A 26,618-nucleotide genomic window follows, 5' to 3' on the forward strand; every position below is an offset into this window, starting at 1 on the left:
CATTGTGAAGTTCGGCTCTGAATACTTATTTTCACTTTTATTGTCTTTAAAAGAATTTTGTATTTTTTAAATATTTTATCTTGAAAATGATTGCTTTGTATGAAATATCAATTTCTTAATTATATTTTTCATGATAATCTCTATTGTAGGACTAATGCAATCAGTTAAAAACTTAAGTAAAAACTGCAAAAATAGAAAAGAAATACAGTAGAGAAACAATTATCTGGAAAGTCATTGTGATTTCGAATTTCCCAGTTTTCTGGATTTCTAATTTTAGGTCTTTGATGGTCACTGAAAAGTCCTTGAATTTTATATATTTATTTATTTTATTTTATTTTTTTGAAAATTGAGTGGGAACTTTGTTTAAGAACTAAGATATTTTTTTCTATCTCTTTTTTTTCCAGCTTTAGTACTTTTAAAAAAAATAGCTGTTATGTATTTTTATTTCTAACAAATAACTATTATAGTTTTTTCCCTTTACCCTATACCAATAATATAGCTAAGTTTTGACTATTTTTCAGTGATGTCTAATCTTATTTATAAATAAAAAATATTTATTTATGCTTATTTTTTAAGAAAATAATATTGCTATTCGACTAATTTTTTTAAAATCTAAATTGCTTTTATGTACAAAAAATACTTACGCATTTTTATAATGTGAAGACTTCAAACGTAAAAAATTATAACTCACATTTTAAAAACTTTCACTCCAATTTGTAAATTGTTTTGTACAAAAATAGAAGTCTGTTTTTAACTTTGTTTTCTGCTAAGCTGTCACTTTTACATCCTGAGTCACTTTTCAACAGTCAAAGTCATCACTTTTTATTTCTTGAGAATTTCAGTTATTCAAATGTATTTTGAAAATTTTGCAATTTTTCTCCTTTTATTTTGAAAATATTGTATTGGAATAAAATTTAGAAAATAAATTTGAAGAAAATGACACCAAGTAACCAAAAAATTGAAAAGAACTAATTTTATAACTTGTTAGTTGTCTTAAAAAAGTTTAGATTTTTAAATAGATTATGTTAGTATATTTTGTATAACATTACTTTTTGTGTTGTATGATTTGAATATTCTATAATTATCCTTTATTTTTAATTTTCTTTTATTTATTGGGTAATGAAACTTTCTATAAATATTTATTTTTTACTAATTAAATGAAAGGTTTAATTATTTTTTTAAATGAATTTTCAGGTTGTGGAACATTTATGTCAAATACAAGCTTTAGAAGAATCTGGCTATGAGGGATTGGAAGCTGAAGCAGCTCTTCATCTTCATGATTATAACAGTGATGAGGTATAATTTTTGTTACGTATATTTATTCTCTAATTTCATTTGAAATTCTATGGACCAGTTACATAATATGGGTGTTACCAAACACTCAGATCTGTTATCTAGTATGAATAAAATATTTACATAATATCTTCGTAAAACACAAAAAAAAAAGTGAAATGCATTATAATGTATTTTAAAACTGTAAAAACTAAATTTCAAGGCTTGCTGCAAAGGTGGGGTGCTGAGGTCCCTCTACCTAAAATAAATTCACAAATGAAGAAAATGTTATTTTTTAATTTGAAAACTAATTTATAAAACTTTTATTTTTTAAACCTAATTAAGTTGCATATCCTTTTTTGAAAAAGGATTGATGAAAAAAATTTCTTGACTTTCAAAAATGTAATGAATTTAAAATTAATTTTTTTAATAATTTAATTATTTCTTTGTTTAATAAGGACAAAATCGATGTGTCTGAATTAAAAGAGGAAGTATATCTATAATAATTTAGAATTAACTAAGCATTAATTTTGCATAAATTGCCTTTGTTAATAGAATTAAATTTTGACAGATTTTCAACTTTGTGTGTGTGCTTTTTTTCCTGCTGTAATAGTCTTCTTTCTTTCTTTTAAAAAACATTCTTTTGAACACCTTTTTTTTAAAAAAAAAATTTCTTTTAAAAAAATTTAATAGTTGTAAGATTTAATATTGATATTTCTTTTCATGCCTTGAATCAATAATGCTACATTTTAAGATCTTAAAGTTTTAATTTTGGTCTTTTGTTTTTAAAATTTTTTAAAATTAGTTTGAAAAAGAGTTTTAAAATTTTTAATGCTAATTATGTTCTTTTTTTTTGACGAATGTTAATTTTTTCAATAATTTACGAGTAATTACTCACGTAAATAATATGTAACGTAAAGTAAATTACATTAAATTTTCCTTTTTGAAAATGAGTGATTTTTTAAAATATATTTATAATCTAAAACCTTAGCAATAGCTAAAAAACTATGTCAAATATTAATATATTGCTGAAACTCAAAGTAAATGAAATTTCTTGCTTTGATTATTGTTTCAATGTAAGTTAGATTTAAAACCTAAAGGAAAGCAGATCAATATATATTTTGACAGCGTCATTAAAATAAATTTTCAGTTAGAGAATTAATTTTAATTGAATTGATGAATAAAAGATTTCAGAAATATGTATTTCTATATATTGTTTACTATTAAATGAACAATACGAAGAAACAGAAGCAGTAAGATATACTTGATAATGTTAAAAACTTTATTTGCTTAAACAAAGCAGTATAGCAAAAAATAGGTGTCTATTCTGAATCAATGGATTCAATGAGGAAAACAAAAGAGATTTGAAATAGAAAAAGCTAAGTTGCCAGCAAAAAATAACTAAAAGTAAAAAAAAAATTTAAAAAAATTAGGAAAACCAAAGTGCCCAAGATAGGTAAATCAAAGCAGCATTAATTTCTAAGCTCTATGGAGAGGTGGTGAAGAACTCATCATGTCATTAACAAAAGAATGGGCATTCATCTGTATGGAACAAGATTTCCGAGTGTCAATATGTGCTGATAATACATGAGTGGAAAGAATTTTAGCATTTAATTTTTTATTGGCTACTTTGCATTTTTTATTTCACTTGCAGCTACTGTTGTTTCTACAGTTTTGTTTTTCTTCTTTATTTTCTATTTTTTCATTGACAACCTAACGTTTCCTGTTTCAAATCTCTTTTGTTTTCCTCATTCACACTTGGCGACTCTTAAGAATGGGCACCTACACTATCTAGCCATTAATGACCGGACACGACTTGAACGGCTGGTGGACTCGTCCTGGCGGAATAAATACGGAACCTGTGGTGGGGGAAAGACCGTTCGCAAGCAGGCGACGGCCATACGAGCGTTAACAGTAAAAATGAGTGGACGGCGAGAGCTGAAAGGGGCATGATAGGCTCCCACCGATTTGGTAATTTCATCCGTGCCATCTCCGACAAGTTTCAGGTACCACGGTCAACAGTTGGTGACGTCGTGTTGAAATGGGAATGAGAGGGAGTGATGAAACCGCAGTCCCGACCCGGCAAGCACAAAATAATGTCCGACAGGGATCGACGATCTCTTCGACGTGTAGTGAAGTCAAACCGACAAATGTCGTTGGACACTGTCGCTACCAACTTTCGGGCTGCATCTGGTAGTGTTGCCAGTGCATGTACCATTCGTCGGGAGCTGATTGCACAAGGATTCCGTGGATGGGCAGCAGCACATAAGCCAAACATCTCTCCATCAAACGGCCGCCACCGATTTCAGTGGTGCAGAGCACGTCGCCAGTGAACAGTAGAGCAATGGAAAAGCGTTATGTGGAGTGATGAGTCACGCTACATGTTGTGGCACTCTGATGGACGAGTGTGGACCTGGCGAATGCCCGGAAAATGGTACCTATCAGAGTGCATTGTCCCCATTGTGAAGTTCGGCGGTGGAGGAATTATGGTTTGGTCCTGTTTCTCATGGTTTAACCTTGGAGCCTTGGTATTAGTGCGTGGAACCCTGAACGCAGAAGGGTATAGAGACATCCTGGACAATTCGGCGCTTCCCACCCTGTTGCAACAGTTCGGTAATGGCCCGTTTGTGTTTTAACACGATGACGCTGCCATTCATAAAACACATGCCATCACGAACTGGTTTGATGAAATGGAGGTGCAAGAGCTTGACTGGCCATCCCAAAGTACCAACATCAATCCAATTGAGCATCTCTGGGATGAGTTGGAGCGCCGGTTGAGGGCCAGACCACAACGCCCCAAAACCACCACTCAACTCTTCGCCATGTTACAGGAGGAAAGGCAGGCAATGCCTGCCGCCGTTTACCAACACCTAGTGGGTAGCCTTCCTAGAAGGGTTAAAGCTGTGATTGAGGCGCGTGGCGGCCCTACTGACTTGATACTAGCCCCTCATGTATCCGAAATGAGGGGTGTCCGGTCATTATTGGCCAGATAGTGTATTTTTGAGCGCTGGAAACGTGTTCAAAGTTCACTTTCAAATTTTTTAAGCAAATATAGTTTTTATATTATCAAGTATATTACTTATGTTAATAAAATTGAAAAAAGGCACAGCCTTTTTAATTTATTGTATCTATCTTGCTTTCAACTGGGTGTGTAGCCAGATTTTTCAACAAAAAATAAGTACCTTTTAAGAACTCAAAAAATATTTTTAATCACTTTTCAAAAAAAAAAAAAAAATTATAATTAGGATTTGTGTATTAATATTTTTTTTTCTATTGTTTAAAGTTCTTAATTTATAAACTTAAAAAACATAAATAAAAAATAAGCGCCTTTAAGCACTTTTTAAAAACTCTACGCACCCTATTTCGACAATACATGAAATTTGCAACTTTCTTTTTTCAGCAAACCCTTTAAGTTCTATTGCATCGTCACTAATAGTGATTTTCATCCTATTTGCAGGCAAAACAGTTTTTGGATCTTGTCAGTCAGTTTCAAGACCTGGGGTTTGAAAAGAAAGCTGTGAAAAAAGCTTTGGTGCAAAATAAAAATGACTGGAACAAAACAATTGATGCTCTTTTAACATGATGTATTAATTTCCTGCAATTCTGTGATGATTTTTTTCTCTGCTAAAGTGCAGCCTTTTTGTGGTGGTGATCAAACTATAAAGAACAGTATTTTATAATTATATGCATAGCTGCGTAAACCTTTTCATAAAAATATTATATATGAATAATGATTAATTTTAATTTGTATTGTGCTTAGGCCTTTGTACATAGTATATAAAATAATCATTATTTTTATTGGTGTGATTTTATTCAAGTTCAAAATAAGGTAAAGAATTTTTTTTGTTTCACAGAGAAATTTTTTCAGGTCATCTTTTAAGAAATAAAGAGTGTAGTATTTTTAGTTTTTTGAGCTGATGGGAGCAAAAAAATCTTTATTTTCAGAGAAGCATAGTGCTTGTAAAATTAGATTTTTGGACATATTTGAGGACAAAAATTACCATTTTATATGTTATATTATTCAGAGCAATCTTGGAAAAAAGGCATTATTGAATAAAAAAATGATGTACTTGAAATGCAGGAAAGAATAACTAAAATAAACAAAGAATTACTTTTTATAATTCTTTATTTAAATAATTCTTTGGGCATATTTGAGCACATAAATTAACATTATACATCACCATGTGTCAAATTTTAGGGTATTACTTTTAGACTTTCTCTATTTATGTTAATTCTCGATATGCATAGATTTTTTGTTAGACCTTTCCTCTCTGCATTTCCAATACAATGTTATACTATGACCAATGATTCTCTTATTCTTTGGAAAGTACAATTGTAAGTACAAAGTTGTACAAAGTAAAAATTGGTCCCTATTTAAAAAATGAATTCTCAACCTCTTTATACATCATAATTCTTTATTGGTGTAAATAGCAAAAATTTCAAAATAGAAGAGTTTTGGATAATTAAGGCTTTTAATAAGTACTCATCAAACGCCTGCATAAAGTAAAAGCTACAATTTAATTTGATATGATAGAAAAAATTAAAAAAGGTAGAAAAGGGATTTATTAGAAAAGTAATAAGAAAAAGATTTCTAAATAATAAATGAATATTCTTCATTTTTTTAATGTATATCTTCTATTTGCAATAGCGCTATCTTTCATTTAATCATTGGTGATTCTACTAGGACTCTGTCTTTGCTACTAATGGGAAAAATATTAAGAATTCTTATTAAAACTGAAACAATTATCATAATGTCAGTAGTTAGTTATCTTAATTAGTTTTTTTTTTAATGATTTCAGCCTAATGTTTTTGTTTAACAAATAAAATATCCTTTTAACCAATTGAAATTAAAAGGGTGAAAGAACAGCACAAATGTTAAGCAGCATTTTTTTTTAATTAACATTGTTTTAAATACTAGATAGAGTTTCCTGCTTACTATTGTGATTTTTTTTTAAATCAAAAACTCTCTCCTAAAATAATATGGCCTATCTAGAATGTTTCATCTTACATGGATACCACAATTTTTAAGTTTGCCCCATTTATTGGTTTCTTAAAAATAAGTAATTAAAGATAACTTCTTAATGAAATAAATATCGCATATATAAGAATAGTTTTATTAACAATAACCAAAACATACATAACATGGAATGTAAAATCTATTATCACTATGGCATTTTGATTTTAACAATTTCAAATACTTTAATATGGCACAGAACATGTATATTTTCAAATACATTTGAATAAAAATGTAACAAAAATAATAATTTCAAGTGGTAAACATTAACAATATCGTGTATAAATAGCTAAAATTATTGAAAATATTTAAAAATAAAATCATAAATATTAAATAAATTATTTATCAAAAATAATTTCTCCAGTAAACATAAATGCAAGCAGAGTGGTTTTGGCTTGTACAGATCATAACATAAGCTAATTTAAGCTCTTAACTGAGTTTTCTGTGGGAGAGAGTCCTTCTTGTCGAAGTCTCATCAGCATCGGCTTATATATCTCTGGTACCATTGGTACAACCATTCCTTTTGTTTGTATTTCATCTAAAAAAAAGAAACTCTCAGTAATGGGTTCAGTTGATCATGGATTTTATTTTTCACTTTGCGTTAATAAATAACTGAAGATTCACTTGAATTTATTGTAATTAAATGAGATATGAATTGCCTTAAAAGCAAAACTTAAAATTAGAAACCTTTCAGAACAAATGTTTAAGATCTATTTTTAAAATTTTCAGGCCATACAAGATGAACCGTAATCTTATTTCACAAGAGCAGTATCATTTTCTCTGAAGGTGAAAGGAGAGAGATTGATTCTTTAGTTTACAATATTTTTATAGCTTGACAAAGTTTTTTTTCTTCAAATTTAGAAAAAGTAGTGTCTGGTTTGAAGAGGGGGAAAATAACGTTTCGGATACAAAAATGAGTGTCCGCTTTGCGGAAAATGTACATAATGGTTTATTCTTAGAAGATTACAGGAATTTAAAAATATATCTGTATTGAGAGGCGTCCATTTTATATGTAAAATAAGCTATTAGTAGCATACACACTTACTTTTTAACCAAATCAAATAAAAATTAAGTTATCGAGTTATGTTGTTTTAATAAACACCATTTAAACATTGAAAAATCTCATTTAATATACAAATTGTTAATCCAGGGCCAAGAAGGAGTATTTTAAATTTTTTTAAAAATTCTAAGATATAAATTTGGTCTGGAAAAGCATGACCCTCAAATCCCAACATATTAAAAGGACGATAACAAAATTTGTCATCAGGTGCAGTAAACTTTGGCTGTGACTCTAGTTATGCATTGAAAACATCAACCATACTTAAAATGGCATATTTATTTAGAGAAAGTACATTTTGATGTTTCTAGTATATTTAAGGTGCTCTCTTCAAACCATTAAGATTGTATCTTACTAGGGAAATAGGTTTCGCCAAAGTTTCTATTAAATTGAAGAGCATCGTGGAAATCATAGGATAGGATAAAAATTTTGCTGTTGTTGTTAATTTACGTCGCACTAGAGCTGCACAATGGGCTATTGGCGACGGTCTGGGGAACATCCCGGAGGATGATCCGAAGACATGCTATCACAATTTTGATCCTCTGCGGAGGGGATGGCACCCCCGCTTCGGTAGCCCGACGACCTGCGTGCGAAATAAAAATTTTGCAATTCTGCAAAGGGTTCAAATTCTTAACTACATGGAGACTAATTTTTTTTTCTTCATTTAAAACATAATTTTTTCTTCTTAATATAAAACAAATTTCGATAAAATAATTTTTAAATCTGGTTTAGTTTTTTTTTTTTTTTTATCAGAGAAAGGTTTTATTTTATCGACTTAATTAAAATAAAATATATGCCTTATATTTAAGATAGACTTAATTTTATAAGATTTTTATTCATTAAGATAGACAAAATTAATTAATAAAATGTGGAAATAAACTTGGAAAATAGTCTGCTTTTTTAAGAATCATTTTGATAAAACTTATACAGCAAATCATAGCATAAAATTTTGTAATACTTTATTTATTTTAGTTCTAAAGATAAAATAAATAAAAAAATAAATACAGTACAGAACCCGTAATCCGGAATTCAGAAAACCGGAACGAAATTCAATAAATTTTCCCGCATTTTTTTTTAAAAAATGTTTTTTTCCTCATTAGATTTTTGGATTTTTCTTTTTTGAAAGATGTTTACCTTACCATCATTTTGGAAATAATCATNTAAGATAGACAAAATTAATTAATAAAATGTGGAAATAAACTTGGAAAATAGTCTGCTTTTTTAAGAATCATTTTGATAAAACTTATACAGCAAATCATAGCATAAAATTTTGTAATAGTTTATTTATTTTAGTTCTATAGATAAAATAAATAAAAAAAATAATTATTTTTCAGTAAAAATAAATACAGTACAGAACCCGTTATCCGGAATTCAAAAAACCGGAACGAAATTCGATAAATTTTCCCGAATTGTTTTTAAAATTTTTTTTTGTCCCTCATAAGATTTTCTTTCTTTTTTGAAAGATGTTCACCTTACCATCATTTTGGAAATTATCATTAGTGTATTACTTCATTGCTTTTTCTTCTTTTTAAGATTATTTCCAAAAAAATATTTTTTTTTGGTTGGGTTTAACAATAAAAAAACGTTTTTTTGTAGCGTTTCAAAAAAACGGAAAAATCAGTTATCCGGAATAGCGATCGTTCCGGATAATCGGTTCCCTACTGTATATAGTTTCTGTTGAAAAAGAAATACTACAGTGAGATTATGTTTGGCACATTGTTCTAGGCATAGATGTTTAGTAAACAATATTTTAATTTTTAAATCATATGGACTGAACTAAAGTAACCATGATCAGAATAATTGAATACTCACTTTCTAAAACCATTTTTGCAGCAATTGCAGCTGGATAACCAACAGTTTTTGCCATTGCACTATAACCATCTTTTTCACCGTAGACAATAAAGTCAATTTGTCGAATTTCCTAAAATATAACAAAAGCTTAATTATATGGGCTTTAAATAATTACATGCAATTGTTTAAATTTTACGTTAAGTTTTTTTCTATCTAAATAATATTTAATCTTGTTGTAGTTCTATTAATATTTCCCAAAGATGGAAAATTATTTTCAGCGAAAAGTAACATAGCTTGAAACTGTTCTAAATAGACTGGGATTTCAAAGCTGAAAATAGTTTTACTTTAGCAGCTTCGAAATTCAAATAAAGGACTAAGGGACAAAAAAATTTAAAAATGGGGATTTTTTTCAGTAAAAAAGGGACCAGTTTGTTAAAAGGCATTGTTTTTACAAGAAAGAAACATAGCTATATAGCACACTTGCCAATTTTAGTCTCGCCACGGATAATTTTCTCAATGGTAGTAAAAAACAGATTGAATTACAATCATAAACTGAAATATCTGTTTTACTTTGCTCAGAGTTCAAATAATTGACTTTGCATAATTATCATGCACTTTTATAAATACTAATCCATTTATATGTAGTGAGTGTCAAAATCATTTTAAATTAAATTAGAAATCCAAGAAAGAAATACAAAGCATAAATTTTAATACTTTTTTTAAAAATGTAAAAATAAAATTATATGCAAAAAGTATACTTACACAAAATGCATGTACTTTTCTCAATTAATATCTAATATTAGTAAGTAATAAATCTAGTAATATTACACTATCTCTAGCTTGAATGATCAAAATTCATTCACAATTTTACAATAATTTAATAGAAATAAGGAGATAATTATAAGTCAAAACAAAGAAATTCTGCATAATTAAGAAAAATTTGAAACTAACATTTTTACCATCAGGCCATTGGATTCCAATATTATGCCTCAATATGATCACATCACGTTCTCCTTTGACTGCAATGCAATAGATAATATCAAATGCAATAAATAACTGCTTGAATATGTAATACAAATAAAACATGATGAACTAACAATACACGATAAATTAAATAGCAAATGACGCAATTGGAAAAATTACTTGTAATTATAAATGTAATAATATGTAATCTCTGAAAAGCAATTAAATTTAGAAAAAACAATTTTAGCCAACACAGACAATTTATATTTGTGTCTGCATAAAACTAAGAGATTTATATTATAACATGAATACATAAATATTAATATAAAATGTTTTAAAAATGTTGACATTGATTAAAAAAATATTACCAATGTATATCAAAATAAAACATTTCAATATGGAAGATGACACTTGGCTAACTAGCATAAGAACAAAATCTTAAAACAAGTTGGGAGAAATTTACATAGAACTATTTTACTATTAATTTATTTAAATACCTTTAGATTTTATTAATTACAGATGATGCAGTCCTTTTGTAAAATTTTTCAGACTAGTAGTTTTTTAATAAGTAGCCAAACTACCAAAACTGTTTAGTTAGTACAGTACAGATTTTTTTAATTTCATTTTAAAAAAAAAGCCTTATGTATGATAAATCAAGGAAAATAAAATAATTTTTTTTCCCCATGGTATTATGAATAATTATGATTTTGTTCATGCAGGCAAGTTTATTAATGTTTCATATTATTAATAATAATATGAAACAGTAGAATTTCAGGCAGTAGATCTAAAATAATTTTAAGTTAATAACATTTTAACCCATTAATCAACTCTTTATAACAGCCTGATCTTTCAGATAAATAAAAAATAGGCAAGAAGGCATTACTAAACCTAGAAAACTAACTTTATGAAATATAAACATTATTTAACAAATTGCTATTATTTTGGCTTTTTTCCAAATCATTTTAGGTCAAATTAAACTTAATTTTTATAGTTATATTTTAAACTTACTTACTAAACCATATATATATCTTGATCTATAAGCCAATTTTTCCAACCTCTAAAACTTTACAAAAATCAGGGGTTGACTAAAACACCAGTAATAAAGTTATACATTCTTTAATTTTGGAACATTGATGCCTTATAAACAGTGAGATATGAATAATTCTGCATAAAATTATCTTTTTAAAAAACTATTTTTAATATATGCTGTAGACATTAAATTTTATATTTTCTCTAACGGTATTTCCTTAACATATAATTTCTTTTTTTAAGAAATAATATTTTAAATTACATAAAGGGGAAAAAATTAAGTGTAGAAAAAGTTAAGATAATTTATTCAAGAGTATTTCAAAAAATATAACGCAAGGAAAAACTTTTAAAATGCACCATGAAGCTTCAAATTTAAAAATTCTAGATCATCTGTGTCGTCATATGGACCTCACTCTGCAATTGATTCTACTTCATCATTAGATCAGCAGAGTCCCACAAAAAATAATCCAAACAATTTGAAAATCTGCACTTTTAAAAGAATTTTACAACAACTCGACATACCACAAATTTACTATATTTTAATCATAAATACGGATTATTAACTTACAAAATGGGTCCATTTATACACTGCAATATTACAGTATATATATTAGATAAAAATTAAACAATGAGTTGTGCAAAATATAATAAGAAATTTAATTTTATATATTTTTTTTATTGAAATAAGAAGCCTCATTGTTAAGAAAATTAGTTTTTTTAAATTATTATCTCCATAGAATTCACTTAGTAAGTTAGTTTTTATCTCATTATCAATAAAGGTTTTTAAAATATTAATTTAAGAAAAAAAGCGAGAACAAGAAACAAAAATTACAAGTACATAAGTTACAACAAACAAATAAAGCATACTTATTGCTAGTCTATTTGCCAGGTAATGAGTTAAGGTATCTAAAGGAGTGGAACATTTTACAAGAGGTTCATCTTCAAATATTCCTAATCTAGAATAGAAGATACAGAAAAATAATTTTAGTTATTTCTTAAAATAACTTATAGTGTGTAAAGATATACATAAAAATATATCTTTAAACAGAATTTTCAATGAATTAATAATAACAAACACTCCTTAAATTTTATAATAATCGTATTAACTTTAATTCATTTCTATAATCTGGTTATTTGGAAATCATACAAAATATTATGTTTAAATCTGCTCATTGGTTCGAATCAAATGTAGTTTCAAAATAAAACTATTTAGAAAAAGTTAAATATGTTGGTAGATTTTTTATTTCTCAAAGAAACAGAAATTACGTCTAGTAAGAGACAAGTTAAAAATGACCTCTTTTCGAGGTGTATACACCTCTTTTCCAGAAGTATTTTAAGAAAATTCCAGCCTGCCACCACAGCATAATATATGTACTGAGGACAAAATAAATTAGATACAGCACAATGAGAAACATTTGCACCATCAGATACCAAAGCTCGAAATTAATGGTGGTCCATTGATTCAGGACCATTAAAATCGATCTCAGAACTTTAAAAAATAATTCTTAATGGTTTCCTGGCTTTTAAAACTGATAAAAATTCCCTGTTCTATGGCCAGCCTAATTAAAGAAGGAAAAAAATCAGTAAATTTGGCAATTAAATACAATCTCCTATTCTATTGAATTTTGAGAGTCACATCTTCAATGGTTTTTATGCTTCTAAAATTGAGAACAACATTACATTTTAAATTTGATTAAGTTTTTACAAATTTTACTAAATTGTACACATTACACATGATATCCAAGTTCAAACTCACTTTTCTAAATCAGATAAATTACTTGATCTTCCAACCAAATCTAAAGCTCTATTCTTAAGGGTGGATGATAGCATTTCTTGATCTTGATGACCAAGAAGAGTACAAAGAAATTGTTTCTATGGGATTAGAAAACAGATTCTGATTAATGATATACTGGAATAGATCAATTATAGGCTAACAAATTTTTTTTATTTACAATATGTTCATGCTACAGTTCAATTATGTTAAATATGCACATTCATACCTGCCAAAATTAGAGAAATAAAATAAAGGAAATTTTATTAGCGACATTCTTTAGGCTACGAGAAAAGTTTTGATACATCATGCATAATCATGGAAGTCAAAAAGAGAAATTCAAAATTGGAAATAAAATAAGCACTTACAATTCATGAAGGAAAAGAAATATGTATATAAATCTTAATCTAAAGAAGACTTTTTTAAACCATTATTCATAATTACTTAAACTATTTTATAACCGTTGTTCAACAGCCGACCCAATTCAACAGCTGACAGCCTATTTTATTAACACTAAACATAGTGCAGTACTGGCAATAACACTATCTGTTGAGAAAGAAGAGAAGTACTTTTGCCATCAACGGATATTTTCTCCACAATTTATTTATTTATTTTTTAAAATTTCTACAAGAAATACAGAGAAATTTGAGAATATGCGGGTAAACAGGAGATAATCGTAAAGTACAGGAGTCTTCATTAAAAAACAGGAGGTTTGGCAGGTATGCACATTACACAGCTCACAAGCAGATTGACTAGAGTAGTCCCTAAATGTGCAGAATCGAGAGTTTTCCTCCATTCACCCAGGTAATGTAGGTATTAATGGTTTCCGTGTCATTTAGGTTTATATTTTCTCATTCTATTAACTAATTTGTCGATTGCTTGTTTGTATTTATTGACTTGATTCTTTAGATAGGGAAAAATAACTCAATGGCATTATGCCAATTTCCTTAATTGTAATAACATTTTAAACAGTTCGATTCTAGTTATAAAAGTGATTGATGATTAATTCTATCAACTAATGTGTTGAGAGTTTGATCTAGTAACTTGATTTAGATATTGAAAAATTAAAAAATAACATTAGGTTAATTTAAGTGTACAAAAATGTTTCTATTGTTCCAATTAAGATTACCTAAGTAGTTTAAGACACAATTTTTTTTTTTTTTTTGGGGGGGGGGGGCATTTTAATGCATCTTTTTCGTCACTTTGTGTGTTAGCTAAATAATATGTAGAATAATTGATTTCTAAGCTTTGGCAATAACATTTAGTACATAGTAATTTAAGTAAATTCGTTAATCATTTTTTAAAATTTATCTAACCACCCCTATGAGCATCAAAGATAATAATCAAATTGGTGGAAAATTATTAAACCTATCTTTGAAAAACAAAGTTTTGAGAAACCATTTAAATTTTAAAAAAAACTTAATTGATTTACACACACAACAATGCAAATCCTTTTGTACCTTTATTTTTTAATAAGTTATGATATTCAACATATACCTTTAGAACAATGTTTTAAAAAATATAAAGAATTTTAAAAAAATGATTGTTTCAAAATTTCACAATGGTCTTTTTAAGTAAACAACAAGTCAATTTTTAGAAAAAATGCTTGTTGTCTAAGAAATATGAATAGAATAAATCCCACAAGGTTACATTCTCTAACTTTTTAATTAAACTTTATTACATCTTGAAACTTTAAAATTAGTTTTTCACAAGTAAATAAATTATGATAAAAACAAATAGATTAAAACATATTTTCAAATTTATATCTTTAATATGAAAGATAAATTATTGTTATTAATTTTTATGTCTATTTGTTCTAAGTTAAAATTTTAAAAAATATTGTTTCATTATAAGTTTTAAGAATATCTTTTTTTTAATCCTTCAATGAGGAAGTAAAAGAGGTGCCTAAAGAAGTTGAGTAATAACAAATTTAGTACTTCCATTATCTTCTTATCAAACCAACCAATGGAAACAGTGATTAATTAATATCAAACCTATCCAAAAATACAAAATAATAGTTTAAAGCTTAAAACTTGATTTTCTTGATTTGGTGTTAATTTAATGTCAGTTATCTTATATATATATATAATCATATATATTTAAACTCACAAATATAGAAGTACAGAGAACATGTATATCGAAGAGCACAAAATTTAAAAAATACAATAGTACAAAAATATTGTTTCACACACCCATGATATTTCAGGTCCTTTTGGATGAAGACAAGGATGAGGTTCCATACTCAAAAGACCCAATTTCAAGAGAGCTTTCATTGCTTCCGAAAATCCCTAAAAATTAATAAATGTAGTACTGTGTTAAACTTAACACACACAAAAAAATCCAAAAATGATAAAACAGTTTGATTTGAAACGTAAAACATACATAAAGTTACCAACAAAAAATTGGAAAATAAAAAGGAAAAATTTTGTTTTCCTCATTCATGTATGGGTAGACAACATTTTCTTTTACAATTATTTTATGCTTGGAAAAAACAATTATTACTCAGGCAGTCTAAGTTAAGAACAACAATAATTACCGTCAACTATTTCTAAGCAACAATTAATTACAATTTTCACAACAATACAGATATTCTAAACTACAATCAATTGCTACAATTGACTCATAAAAGTCTATGCCAAGAGGACTCATTAGAGTATTTATTTTTACCTTAAAAATTTGTTTTTTACTTTATAAATACTTTTAATTTCAAAAACCTATCCTTGAAAAATTATAAAATTTAACAAGACTGATTTGATTGGATAAATTACAGTAACTCTTAATGCTGGATTAACTAATTACAAGCACATTCCACTTCAGTTTGTCCTGTCATCGAACTCCAATTCCTATAAATTTTAAATACACAATTATTAACTATGAATGGATAAATAGCAACTTTGAGCCCAGAGCAATTTATTACTTAAAATTCACAGAGACCTAAAGATTAAACCTAAGCTGCTAGTCTAAAGCAAAAAAAAGAAGAAAAGAAAACGAAAAAAAGAATAAAGCCCAAAAAATGGGCAATATTATATTATGCCTATTTCTGTACTTTCATTTATGTTTTATTCCTTCTTGCTTCAGTCTACTTAGCACAAAGTATACCCTATCCTTTTCGGCTAAACTGCTAATGTTGGATAAGTTAAATTTGATCTTTCTTTTTTAAACGAGAAAGTAAAAAACTGGATATCTTGCATCATATGACTCTTTTTTCCCCAAGGTCTGCATGAACTGAATATTTATCCTAATGCAAATGTTTTATTTTATGTGATTTGCTATCACTTTGCCCTTCTACAATAAACAAAGAGAAGTCCTTCCTCCACACACAATGTAAAAATTCAGAGTTAATAACCTGCATTATTTCTTTACATAATCAAATGTATTATCTTATAAGATATGTTTTCTCAACTTGCACAATACTCATGGATTTACAAATGCTAAAATAATTTATTTCAGCCAGAACCCTCTCCAGCTCATGCCACCAAATAAAGGTAAGACTTTACTACTTACTCAAAACTGGAGGAAAATTGTATTGCAATACTTGAGAGAAACAATTTGTGGAGCATACTTGGTGGTATAAATTAAAACAATAATTGGAGAAGGAGATTTGACTTTGAACTGTACAAGATTTATTAAGAGTCTGATTTTCTTGTAATTAATGAAAAGAATTGGAGATCAAAGATAAATTGGAAGTCGTTATGGAGAAATCTTCAGAGGAAGGCATTGGCCCACATTGGGCTGTCTGGCCAACTATGATTACTACTTTTATTCTAGTCTTCCCACTTTCTTCTTCTATGAGCCAGTTCATAGAAGAAACACTAATTTTAAAGTTAGATCTTTTACCTACACAATAGCAAAATATAAGTTAATTATCATAAGCAATTAATAATATACACCACTGGTGGCCAAACATAATGCATTGAATGATTACAACTTGCCCAATCAGTTCAAATAATACTAGAATGCTTTGTGCCTCTCTAGTTTGCATTAACATTTCTATTTCTAGATAATTGATTAACCATAACTAGTTAACAAAGACGATTGTACTCCGGAAAAATCCGGATTTTTCGCTAACCGCAATCCGGAAGTTCAAGGTCCAGAAGTTTTAAGAAATCATCGATCACATTTATGTACAAAAATTCTTGTATATTTTATTTAGAAATATTAGAACTAGAATTTATACTTGGCATCTTTTTCATTTGTAAATATTTTTTCCGGTAGAATAATAAATGTGATTAGACATAAAAGTCGTTATGTCTGCATAATTTAAATGAAAAACTTAATTTTTCATTTAAATTATGCAGCATATAATTTTTTTTGTTGAAAATATCAATGATTTAAATTTATAAAGACATTAATCTTTTGAAATGCTTCATTATTGATTTTACTCGAGAAATTTTTAGGATTTTTGAGTTGGGCTCACAATTACCCCCGTAGTTAAGGACACTGAGTAAAACTTTAGCTTACATAAAAAGTTTATATAAAAGAATAAGGCCAGAGTTGTATGTCACATCTGACAAAAAGTTGGCACATGTTATGCAAAAGGTTAACCACTTCTGATGTACATCTTAAAAAAACTTTAGTCGAGTCAAATTTATTACTTTATAACGTAGAGTTCCTCTAATAACAGTTTCAGCAGATTGTATATCATAAGCATTGATGTATTGTGTTGAGTCCCTATTTGGATATCCTTCTAAATTGAATCCTGGGAGGAAATCGATATCTCGGATAGAATCCATTAAAGCACCACCAGCTGGAATTTCCACAATCTGGAATACATAAATATAATATACACAAATCCGTCTGCATGATAAAAATGAATCATCACTCGTAGTCTAATGACAAAAATTGGTAGATTGTATATTACAATAAATAATTGATTATCAAAAATGCCCAAAATTGGTAAGTTCAGCATTTTTAATAATTAATTATTAAAATAATAAAGTAAAGTTATAATAATCTAATATAATTTTTGCTTTTTTTAGTGCATCAACTTCTAACAATGACTATTCCATATCCAAGAATAGTATACACAAATATGTATCACAATACAACATTTTTTGTACGTCTTGAAATATTATGCAATTCTTGGATATAAAAATGACAAAGTTCTAAAAGATTTTTTTCTAAACAAACAACTTTTTTGTAATAATTACAAAATTTTTAAATTTTTCCAGTTGATTATTTTTTTTTTTTTTGCTGAATCAGGTGAAGGACTCGAATGTACAATAGTAATGTAAAAACACTGACATATAAAGAGAAGCTAAAAGTAATTACAGAAATGAATCAAGGCAAGTATTTACAGCTAAAAAGTTTGAATTTTTTAAATCAATGATATCTACTTTTTGATGAAAAAAATATGCATTGAAGATGTTTCTATAATTATAGATAGGTTAATAGCTCTTAAATTGTGTGTAATTATTTTCTTGAAATAAAAATAGATTAAAAATAAACTTGAAATCTAATATTATTTTATAAACAAAATAATATACTTACTTTGCCATTCTCAAGATATTTTGCTTCAGCTGTGGTATTTAGTAAAACACCTCTAGGATTCCAGCTAAAAGAAAGGATAAAAAAAGTTTGAACCACATGGAAGATTAAAAATTATTTTAGGTATGGGAAATTCTCCAAAAACTGAACTCAAAAAATTTAACTTTTCAACTAATAAATCCACACAAAATTTAGACCATAAACAACAAAAGGGCGGTTCATATTAAATTTCTAAAAATGATTCCAGTGCTTACAAATTTAATTTCATCATTAAAAACACTGAGTGTAAACATTTTTAAAAAATAACCATTAACGGAAAGATATCAAGTTTTCATAAATGTACACGTTTGTGAATGATCTAATTCTTTTACAATCTATGATATATTAAATGAATCAATGAAGAGAATTATAGAATTTAATAATCAAATATAAATTATTATCAATTAAACTTCAATATTGTTAGTTCTCCTTTTGACATGTTATTCTTCACTTTGGCAAATTTAGATACAAATATGAAAATAATCAGAAGCAAGGTTTAAATATCAGCAAATAAAGGATCTAAAATGTATAAAACTTGAAAAACTGAAAAAACTTTTTTCCAAGATATGTGGATTTGAGACAATCCATTTTCAAATCATGCTAGGTTAAAAATACAGTATGTTAGTAAAAAACCACTTATTAAAGTAATAAAACCATTGATAAAGTTCTAATGTTTTTTAACAGCAGCACAATTTTACATATAACTTTAAAGGAATTACAAAAAAGGTGTTTAAATTGAAAAACTCATAAATCTTACACTAAAGTAACCTCATAATACTGCTATTACACAACTAGTAAATTTGAATAATTTAATTGGTTATAAATACTAAGTTTATATAGTTGCACAGATATAGAAATTAGGTACAAAATGATAAACAAAAACAATATTTTGAAAAAGTTACATGCTAAATTTTAGAGTGCAGTATTTACCACAATAACAATTACAGCTGTGCCATTTTATTTTAAAGCTATGAAAATTAATCACAGTAAGATGATTTTTAAAACAGAGTATTCAATATAGAGTTCTTACCTGAACTTATACCTTAAAGGATTATCTGAGAATTCTGGAGCTGGCAAGCCACCACAAAATGATACAAATGATGTTATCTTCAAATAAAAAAATTTTAAAAATTAGTTATTATTCATAATGAAAATAATTTTATAATTTACTATTATATAAAAATCTGTTTATGGAAAATTTAATATATGCTTAACACGTAGGGGGAAAAAAGCATTACTGCAAGGGGTCATGGAGATTAAGGTTCCACAACTTCACGACTGTGGCTATGTGGTCAATATTGCTCACAGGCTCGCTTTACTTCTAAGACAAGCTGGTACACATTGATCTGAAACTGGATGGGTTTCAAGCCACCACTGCAGATTGAACCCTAGTTCTTTAAAAAGACAGTTCAATGCCTTAACCGCTGAGTCATTGAGGCTCTTAAAACATAGAATGTTTATCAATAAAACATTGCAGGCTGATGCATTTTCCATTGAGTATTTAATTATTTTTATTCCTATTCACATTGTTTGTTTTTTATAAAATGATTAAGTGCTAACAAATAAAGAATTAAGTAAAATTTCAATGTATTTATTTCCAAAAGCTTGAAGTAGAATAACAATGTTTAACATAGCAGCGTCCTCTTCTGCTCTTATTGATGATCTTTTACCACATTTTTGTTTGATAATAAAAATTAACTTTAGTTTAATAAATCATCAGATAATAAATTTAAGACTTTTATAAAGAATAGAAACACTTATTGTTCATGCTACATACTCATTATTATGTAAAAATGATTGATTGGATTTAGAACCAATGTTACATGCCAGCAGAGTTTTTTTAAAAAAAATTTTTAATACAATGCAGCACAATACTTTATAATTTTAAGTTTTATACTCAAATAAAATCAAAGCAGATCCTTTAAGTTTAGTCTAACCAAAGTGCTATAAATTTTTTCACAATTGCATATAATTCTTCTTTAGAATGCAAGAATATATCAATGCAAGAATATATAAATAATGTGCACGAAAAATAAGGAGCCAGAAATTGAACTTCTCAATAACCTATAAGTCTGCAAAAAAAAAAAAAAAAAAAAAAAAAAAAAAAAAAAAAAAAAAAAAAAATAAGAGCCAAAAATTTAAAACTGCTTTTTAAAGTGATTTCTTGAATTAAAACTTTTAACATTCGAAAAGTAAATAAAATAAAGAATTCAATTTGTCTGGAAAAACAAAAGAAAAATATTTATTTAAATTATAAGAAAACATGCATTTAAATTACACGATAACCAAGAAAAAAAATTTTTTTAACATTTTTTCAAAGATCTAGCATAAAGTTTAAACTAATATAAAACTAAGGATGTTTAAAAAAAAACAGTAAATTATCAAAGAACTTGAGTTATTTTCAATGCAATTAGTTAGAAGTGCAACTTAATGACATATTTCATACCTAATAAGTGAATATTGAATTCCTTAAATTGAAAAAAAATTTCATTTCTGTGGTTACTAAGCAATTTGAAGTAAATATCGTACAATTTTAAGTAACAACAATTGTTAATAATGCTGATAGTTTACCTTGCCATTATTTAGTCTGATTTCATCAAAACACTCCATAGCCAACAAATGGTCAATGCCAGGATCTAATCCTACCTCATTCATAATAGTTATACCAGCTTCACAAGCACTTCAAAAAGAAATCACTCCAAATTAATCACACATAATATGTTTTGAATGATATACTTAAATCATAATAGTACACACTTGCTACATTAAACTATAATCTAACTATTTTGATGTAGAAATATGAAATTTTATACTTAGTGCAATATATAATTTAAATGCTTTCTACCATTTATTTCAAGCAAGAAAATTAACAGTTTTCTAATGTTCAGTTTCATCTGTGTTGAAAATAAAAACTGATCTTAATTTTCTTTAAGTAAAAGTCAGATAGAAAAACAAATTGCACTCTGGGAAAACACCACAAAGCGCAATTTATTGCTGTAAATTAATAATATTTCCTTCCTTTATTGGTGCAATAAGAACAATGTCAATTTATTTTATAGATTTAAACATAAATACTGTACATAATAGTTCAAAAATATATGTTTGCAAAGTAAAATAATTTTTTTTTTTTTAAAGACAAACAGTTTAATCTTTTGCTGGATAAATTATTCACATTTTCATATATGTAAATAAAAAACTCATCTTATTTTGGGAATTTCTATTAGAATCATAAAAATGTATTTAAAAAATTTAAATTTCTATTGCAAATAATTTCATATTCAGATTACGATTATTTAAGGCAGGAACCACAAAGGGTTTATACCAGCAATTATGCACCTCCATATCAAAGTTAATTGTGTGCTATGTTATAAATTGTGTGGCTAAGTTAATTGAGCGATAAATTGTGTGCTATGTGAACAGTTTCCAAATAAATTTGATAAGAACAAAGTATTTTAACACAAACTGTATATTTCCGGATAAAAGTGCCACTGTGATTAGCTGAAAATGCATATTCTTCAACAATGTACTCTTAAATTGAAACAGCAGTGTAATTAAAAGTAAAATTATATCTCAACCTTTGGCTTACGGTTGATGCAACATGTGGACCACATGTGATGATACAACACGGTTCACCATAAGCAAAGGGTTAGTAAAAATATCCATGATGATTAAGAACTGATACAGGCCTCAAATGTGAAAAATAAGTTGTGTGAAACGAAAACTACTAAGGTGTGGAAAGGACTGACATAAGTGCTTCAAGCCTTAGATGCTTACTTAAACAATCCCTTTAAGGACTTACATTATAGTTTTAGGGGTACGTTTTGTAACTTATTAGCTGGCCAGACAGAAAGCATCTTAACTTTAAAAAAGTTCTAAGCATTTACACTAAATATACAGCATGCCGTTTCTTCCAGAAGGATAATACTACCATTCGAATTAAGCTTTCATTATTCATGAAAGCAAATTGAGAATAATTTTTAAAAATAATTGTACCAGATGGTGGATGACTTAGGAGTATTAGCTTTTATTATTATTAGCTTATTTTATTTAAATTATTATTTATTATATTGAGTATTAGCTTATTTTGTTTTTTAAAAAAATTTACATAAAACTTTCAATTTGAACTAATCACATTACTAACAATAAATTAAACCCTTTAAGGATTAACAGATCACAGAAAATTATACTGTTCTTAAACATGAATGCAATTAAATTAAATGAACATTGAAAAAAAAATAAGATTGAAATAAAAAAAAGTTAAGTGCAATTGAAAAATCTTTCAAAGAATGAGTAAAATTAATTGATCAAAAGAAAAATTTGAATATAAATTTTTAATTTTTTCAAAGTTTATAACAATAAAACAATTTTTCTACTATATTGATTACTTTTACGCAAACAAATACTAAACTATACAAGTAATTTGTTGAAGTTTTAAGTATAATTGAAGTTAACATATAATCTGAAAAATGCGTAAAAAAGAGATATAAAATATGATTTGTACTCACGCTTGATGTAGTTCTTTCATTTGGGGACTTAAATAACTGGCAGTCACCATATTAACCTTGTGTTTTATACAACGTTCAGCAACTGTTGGATGTAATGAATAAGGAAGTAGGCTAAAAAAATAAACAAGTATTTCAAAACATTTTTCTTACAATTCATTTTAACAAAATAAAATACAAAAAATTTATTAGTATAGAAAAGGGGAAAATTTGTTCTAAAATTAACATTGAATGATTTTAGGCATTTAATAAGTTTTCTTATTTCATACACAGTTTCAATCTGGCTTTCTTACGAATCTTTCTTTCAATCTCACCTTTCAATTTTTCAAAGAAATGCTCAAAGTGTAAAGAAGTTAAACAGAAGTAAATTTGTTCTTTTTTTTCTTTCGTAGAGAGAAAAATGAATTGTATTATTTATGTACTTTCACAATTTAAGAAAATATGAAACTCAAATTACTCAGATAAGAAAAGGCGGAGTTAATATGATATATTTTAAAAACCCTTATCATTTTGAGCTTCCGAAATATTTTAAATTTTTAAGATATTCAAATAGACTTTTTTTATTAGTTGTCAAATACAATTCACTACAAAATTAAATTTTTTTTTAAAGCTTTCGCCACACGTCAGCAGCATAAAACGAATAGATTAATTACTCATATCTTGCGCAGTTTTAAACAAATTGTGCTCGAATTTTTAAACAATAATTTCATAATTAATTTTAAATTTTTTAAAGAACTAAGACTGTTCAGTAAAAACACTAGTCTTCATTTACATAGCTTGAAATCAATAATTAAACTGATGCTAAATATGCAGTGGTTTCAGATAAACATAAATTATGTGATAATTATTCTCATGTTCTACAAATATTTAATTCCATTAACTCTTAATTTTTTATTCTTATCTGAAGCTAATAATTTAAAAACCAAAATTTAAATTCATCATTTTTTTAAATCAAAAGAGATGCAAAAATTTATAAACACTACATTATTGTTCCAAAAGTGAAAAGTTGTAAAAACTAATTTCAAAACCAACAAAAAACAAAAAAAGAACATAAGTTATTATCCAAGAGTTAAATAACTCGAAATGGCATTGGCAAAGTGTTGAATCTGAATGTACACAAATTACTTTAACTAACTAATTACCTAACCACCAGACTAGATTCTTCAATCAATTTGTCTAAGTTATTGCTTCCAGTTGTAACATCTAAGACAACATGTTCTGCATTATCAGACTTAACTAATGCTTCTCCTTGATTTTGAAGGGATGAGCCTAAAAATGAATAACATAATAAATAAATCATATAAAACTAATCTGTAAATCAAAAAGATTATTAGAAAAACATGTTCAGTAACAATTAAAAAAAATTTACTTTCAAATACACATTTGATGCTCGATATAATGACCCCTGTGGTGCAATTGAAAATGGTCATTATAATGTCAGGTCGGTATAGAGTGAGTACTCGCAACTAAATCAAATATTTACCCAAAACTCATGAATACTGCACTTTTCTTCAACAAAAACATTCCATTATCCACTTCCTTGAAGGTTTTAATTTCTATTCTATGTACATGGCCTTACACTGGTTACGAGCAGCCTTTTACTTGCACTTTACTTTTCTTGGAAAAAAATACAAATATTTGTACGAGAATGTAGAATGAAATCATCACTTTTTTTCTGAATTTTCTTTCTTTTTTTCCAATTTTCTTTTTAAAAAATTTTTTTTCCCAACATTTTTTATTTATTTTAAATTTATAAATTTAATTTATATAATGAATTCATAATTTTAATTTATATATAAAATTTATAATTTTAATTTATAAATTTAATGTATTATATTTTCTTTAAAAGCTAACTTTCATTCCCAAACATCTTTAGGGATTGAAATTTCTTGAAAAGAAAAGGGCAGCTCTCATGACTTTTCTGCAAAATTCAAAAACTCAATGAAGTTTTGCAAAACTTAGTGACTTAATGAAGAATTGAATACTCAATGATTTTTGTAAAAGATGATATATGTCCCGATGACCGATAGGAAAACACTTTTATAATTCAAATGTCACTCGATCTTATCTTTATTGCTCTAGGAATAGTGTTGTCAGACTCTTTTTTGAATCTCTAACACTTTTCCATGGCCTGGAGGGTCTAGAGGCCTTTATCCCAATTTCACACGTAAATTTCTTCCTGTGGAAACTTTCTGATGATTCTTTTTTTTTAAAAAAAAAAACGTTAATGAGTAACCAGAGTGAAGCACAACCTTGGACTTCAAATGAGCTCACCAGGAGGACAGATTTTCTGCCGTAAGAGTTTTGTTTTTGTTCATTACTCTAAAATAATGTTCCCTCGAGCCATCTATAGCCCCTTTTTTGGTAGGTTGAGAAAATATTTATTCACTTTTTATTACATGTCAAATGAAATAATTCACATATTTAATATTAATTTAACATTCTGTTATCAATAGAAGTTGATTAGTTGAATAATTTGAGTCCTTCATAATTAAAGAAATTCTGTTATAACTTACTTAGGAATCAATTAATTTTACGAAATCATTAATGTTTGTTTGTCTATCTGTGTGTTGAGGTCTGAAGCACAAACTTTATATCTACTTAGAAATTTATAGCTATTTAGAATTTTCAGTTTCAAAGAAATTTAATTTAAAATTTTTACTTTTTAGTTTTGTACTTGTACTTCTTCAAATCAAAGAGAAGAATTTTTAGAATGTTTATCTTTTTAATCTTTAGAATTATAATCTTTTTAGAATTTTTATTTTGCAAAAATAATTTGCCAATTTCTTATAAATTATAAGTTTTATCATTCACTATAAAGTAGATTATACTGGCATAAAAATTTTCATTTCTTACAATAAAATTTTGTTTTGACCATTTGAAAAATAAACAATGAAGAAAATAATAAATAATTATAAAAAAATAGTTTCTCAGATAGCATTCATTTCAGATAAACTTGTTTTATAATTTGTATGCAAAGTCATTGCTTGCAAAAATTTTTGATTCACTTCATTAGAGAAAAAAATACGGCGAAATATCCATAATGTAAAATTAATAATTTACATTACATTAATTGTATATTCCTGAGAGCGGCTACCCCATATAATGGAATCAAAATATGTACAATAACAAATATGAACAAATAACACATAGATGATAAATCTATCATTATACAGTTAAAAAAATAAAAATGCATACCAATAGTAACATGAATTGTAGAGTCTCTTGTTAAGTAGTCAACAAGAGGACCAGCAACATAACCAGCTCCAAGAACAAGAACCTTCTTCGCAGATTTTTGTACCAGTGATTGAGCTTTCATTTGTGACCTGAAAAGCAAATAATGAACAACAATTCAAATAATGAATTCTTTACATCTCTAGAGTATTCTATGCAATTTTAATAGAAATCATTATTTTTTTAATAAACTTATAATATATATTGTATTGCAATGCGTTCTAACAGCATACATATTTGCTTCAAAATATTGTATATTTATTTGCTTAAAAATTGAATTGTTGATAAACTTCAAATAAAAAAAAAAATCAAGAATAAAATGAAAGAGATGCAATTCAAAATAATGCTGTATCTTCTTAAATTTATTTTTAAAATCTGTGTCAGTTTCGAACAGTCTTAAACCTGTATTTTTTTATTTCTTTTTTACACTTTCCATGATTATCAAATTTGAAATCACAT

General features: G+C 27.0%; 2 protein-coding genes across 6 annotated transcripts in view; one reads left to right on the forward strand and one right to left on the reverse strand.

Moving 5' to 3' along the window:
- The window catches only part of LOC107451156 (ubiquitin-associated protein 1), a 20,290-nt gene extending 15,220 nt beyond the window's left edge, over positions 1-5,070 (forward strand). The window contains exons 7-8 of the mRNA XM_043049520.2: positions 1,195-1,296; positions 4,730-5,070. Of these exons, the coding sequence (XP_042905454.1) occupies positions 1,195-1,296; positions 4,730-4,855 (228 nt within the window). The 3' untranslated portion in view covers positions 4,856-5,070. The remainder of the gene's footprint in view (positions 1-1,194; positions 1,297-4,729) is intronic.
- Positions 5,071-6,372: 1,302 nt separating this feature from the next.
- Positions 6,373-26,618, reverse strand: part of LOC107451145 (lysine ketoglutarate reductase/saccharopine dehydrogenase) — a 46,826-nt gene continuing 26,580 nt past the window's right edge. For all 5 annotated transcript variants that reach the window (XM_016067159.3, XM_043049519.2, XM_071178284.1 and 2 more), the window contains exons 13-25: positions 26,124-26,251; positions 24,068-24,194; positions 22,929-23,039; positions 20,995-21,103; positions 19,454-19,530; positions 18,388-18,451; positions 17,493-17,660; positions 15,090-15,185; positions 12,883-12,998; positions 11,994-12,082; positions 10,086-10,153; positions 9,156-9,264; positions 6,373-6,824 (exon numbers count right to left, since the gene is read on the reverse strand). In XM_016067159.3, coding sequence (XP_015922645.2) covers positions 6,703-6,824; positions 9,156-9,264; positions 10,086-10,153; positions 11,994-12,082; positions 12,883-12,998; positions 15,090-15,185; positions 17,493-17,660; positions 18,388-18,451; positions 19,454-19,530; positions 20,995-21,103; positions 22,929-23,039; positions 24,068-24,194; positions 26,124-26,251 — 1,384 coding nt within the window. In that variant the 3' untranslated portion in view covers positions 6,373-6,702. The remainder of the gene's footprint in view (positions 6,825-9,155; positions 9,265-10,085; positions 10,154-11,993; positions 12,083-12,882; positions 12,999-15,089; positions 15,186-17,492; positions 17,661-18,387; positions 18,452-19,453; positions 19,531-20,994; positions 21,104-22,928; positions 23,040-24,067; positions 24,195-26,123; positions 26,252-26,618) is intronic.

This window comes from Parasteatoda tepidariorum, chromosome 3, assembly GCF_043381705.1.
Source record: "Parasteatoda tepidariorum isolate YZ-2023 chromosome 3, CAS_Ptep_4.0, whole genome shotgun sequence".
Lineage (NCBI taxonomy): Eukaryota > Metazoa > Arthropoda > Arachnida > Araneae > Theridiidae > Parasteatoda > Parasteatoda tepidariorum.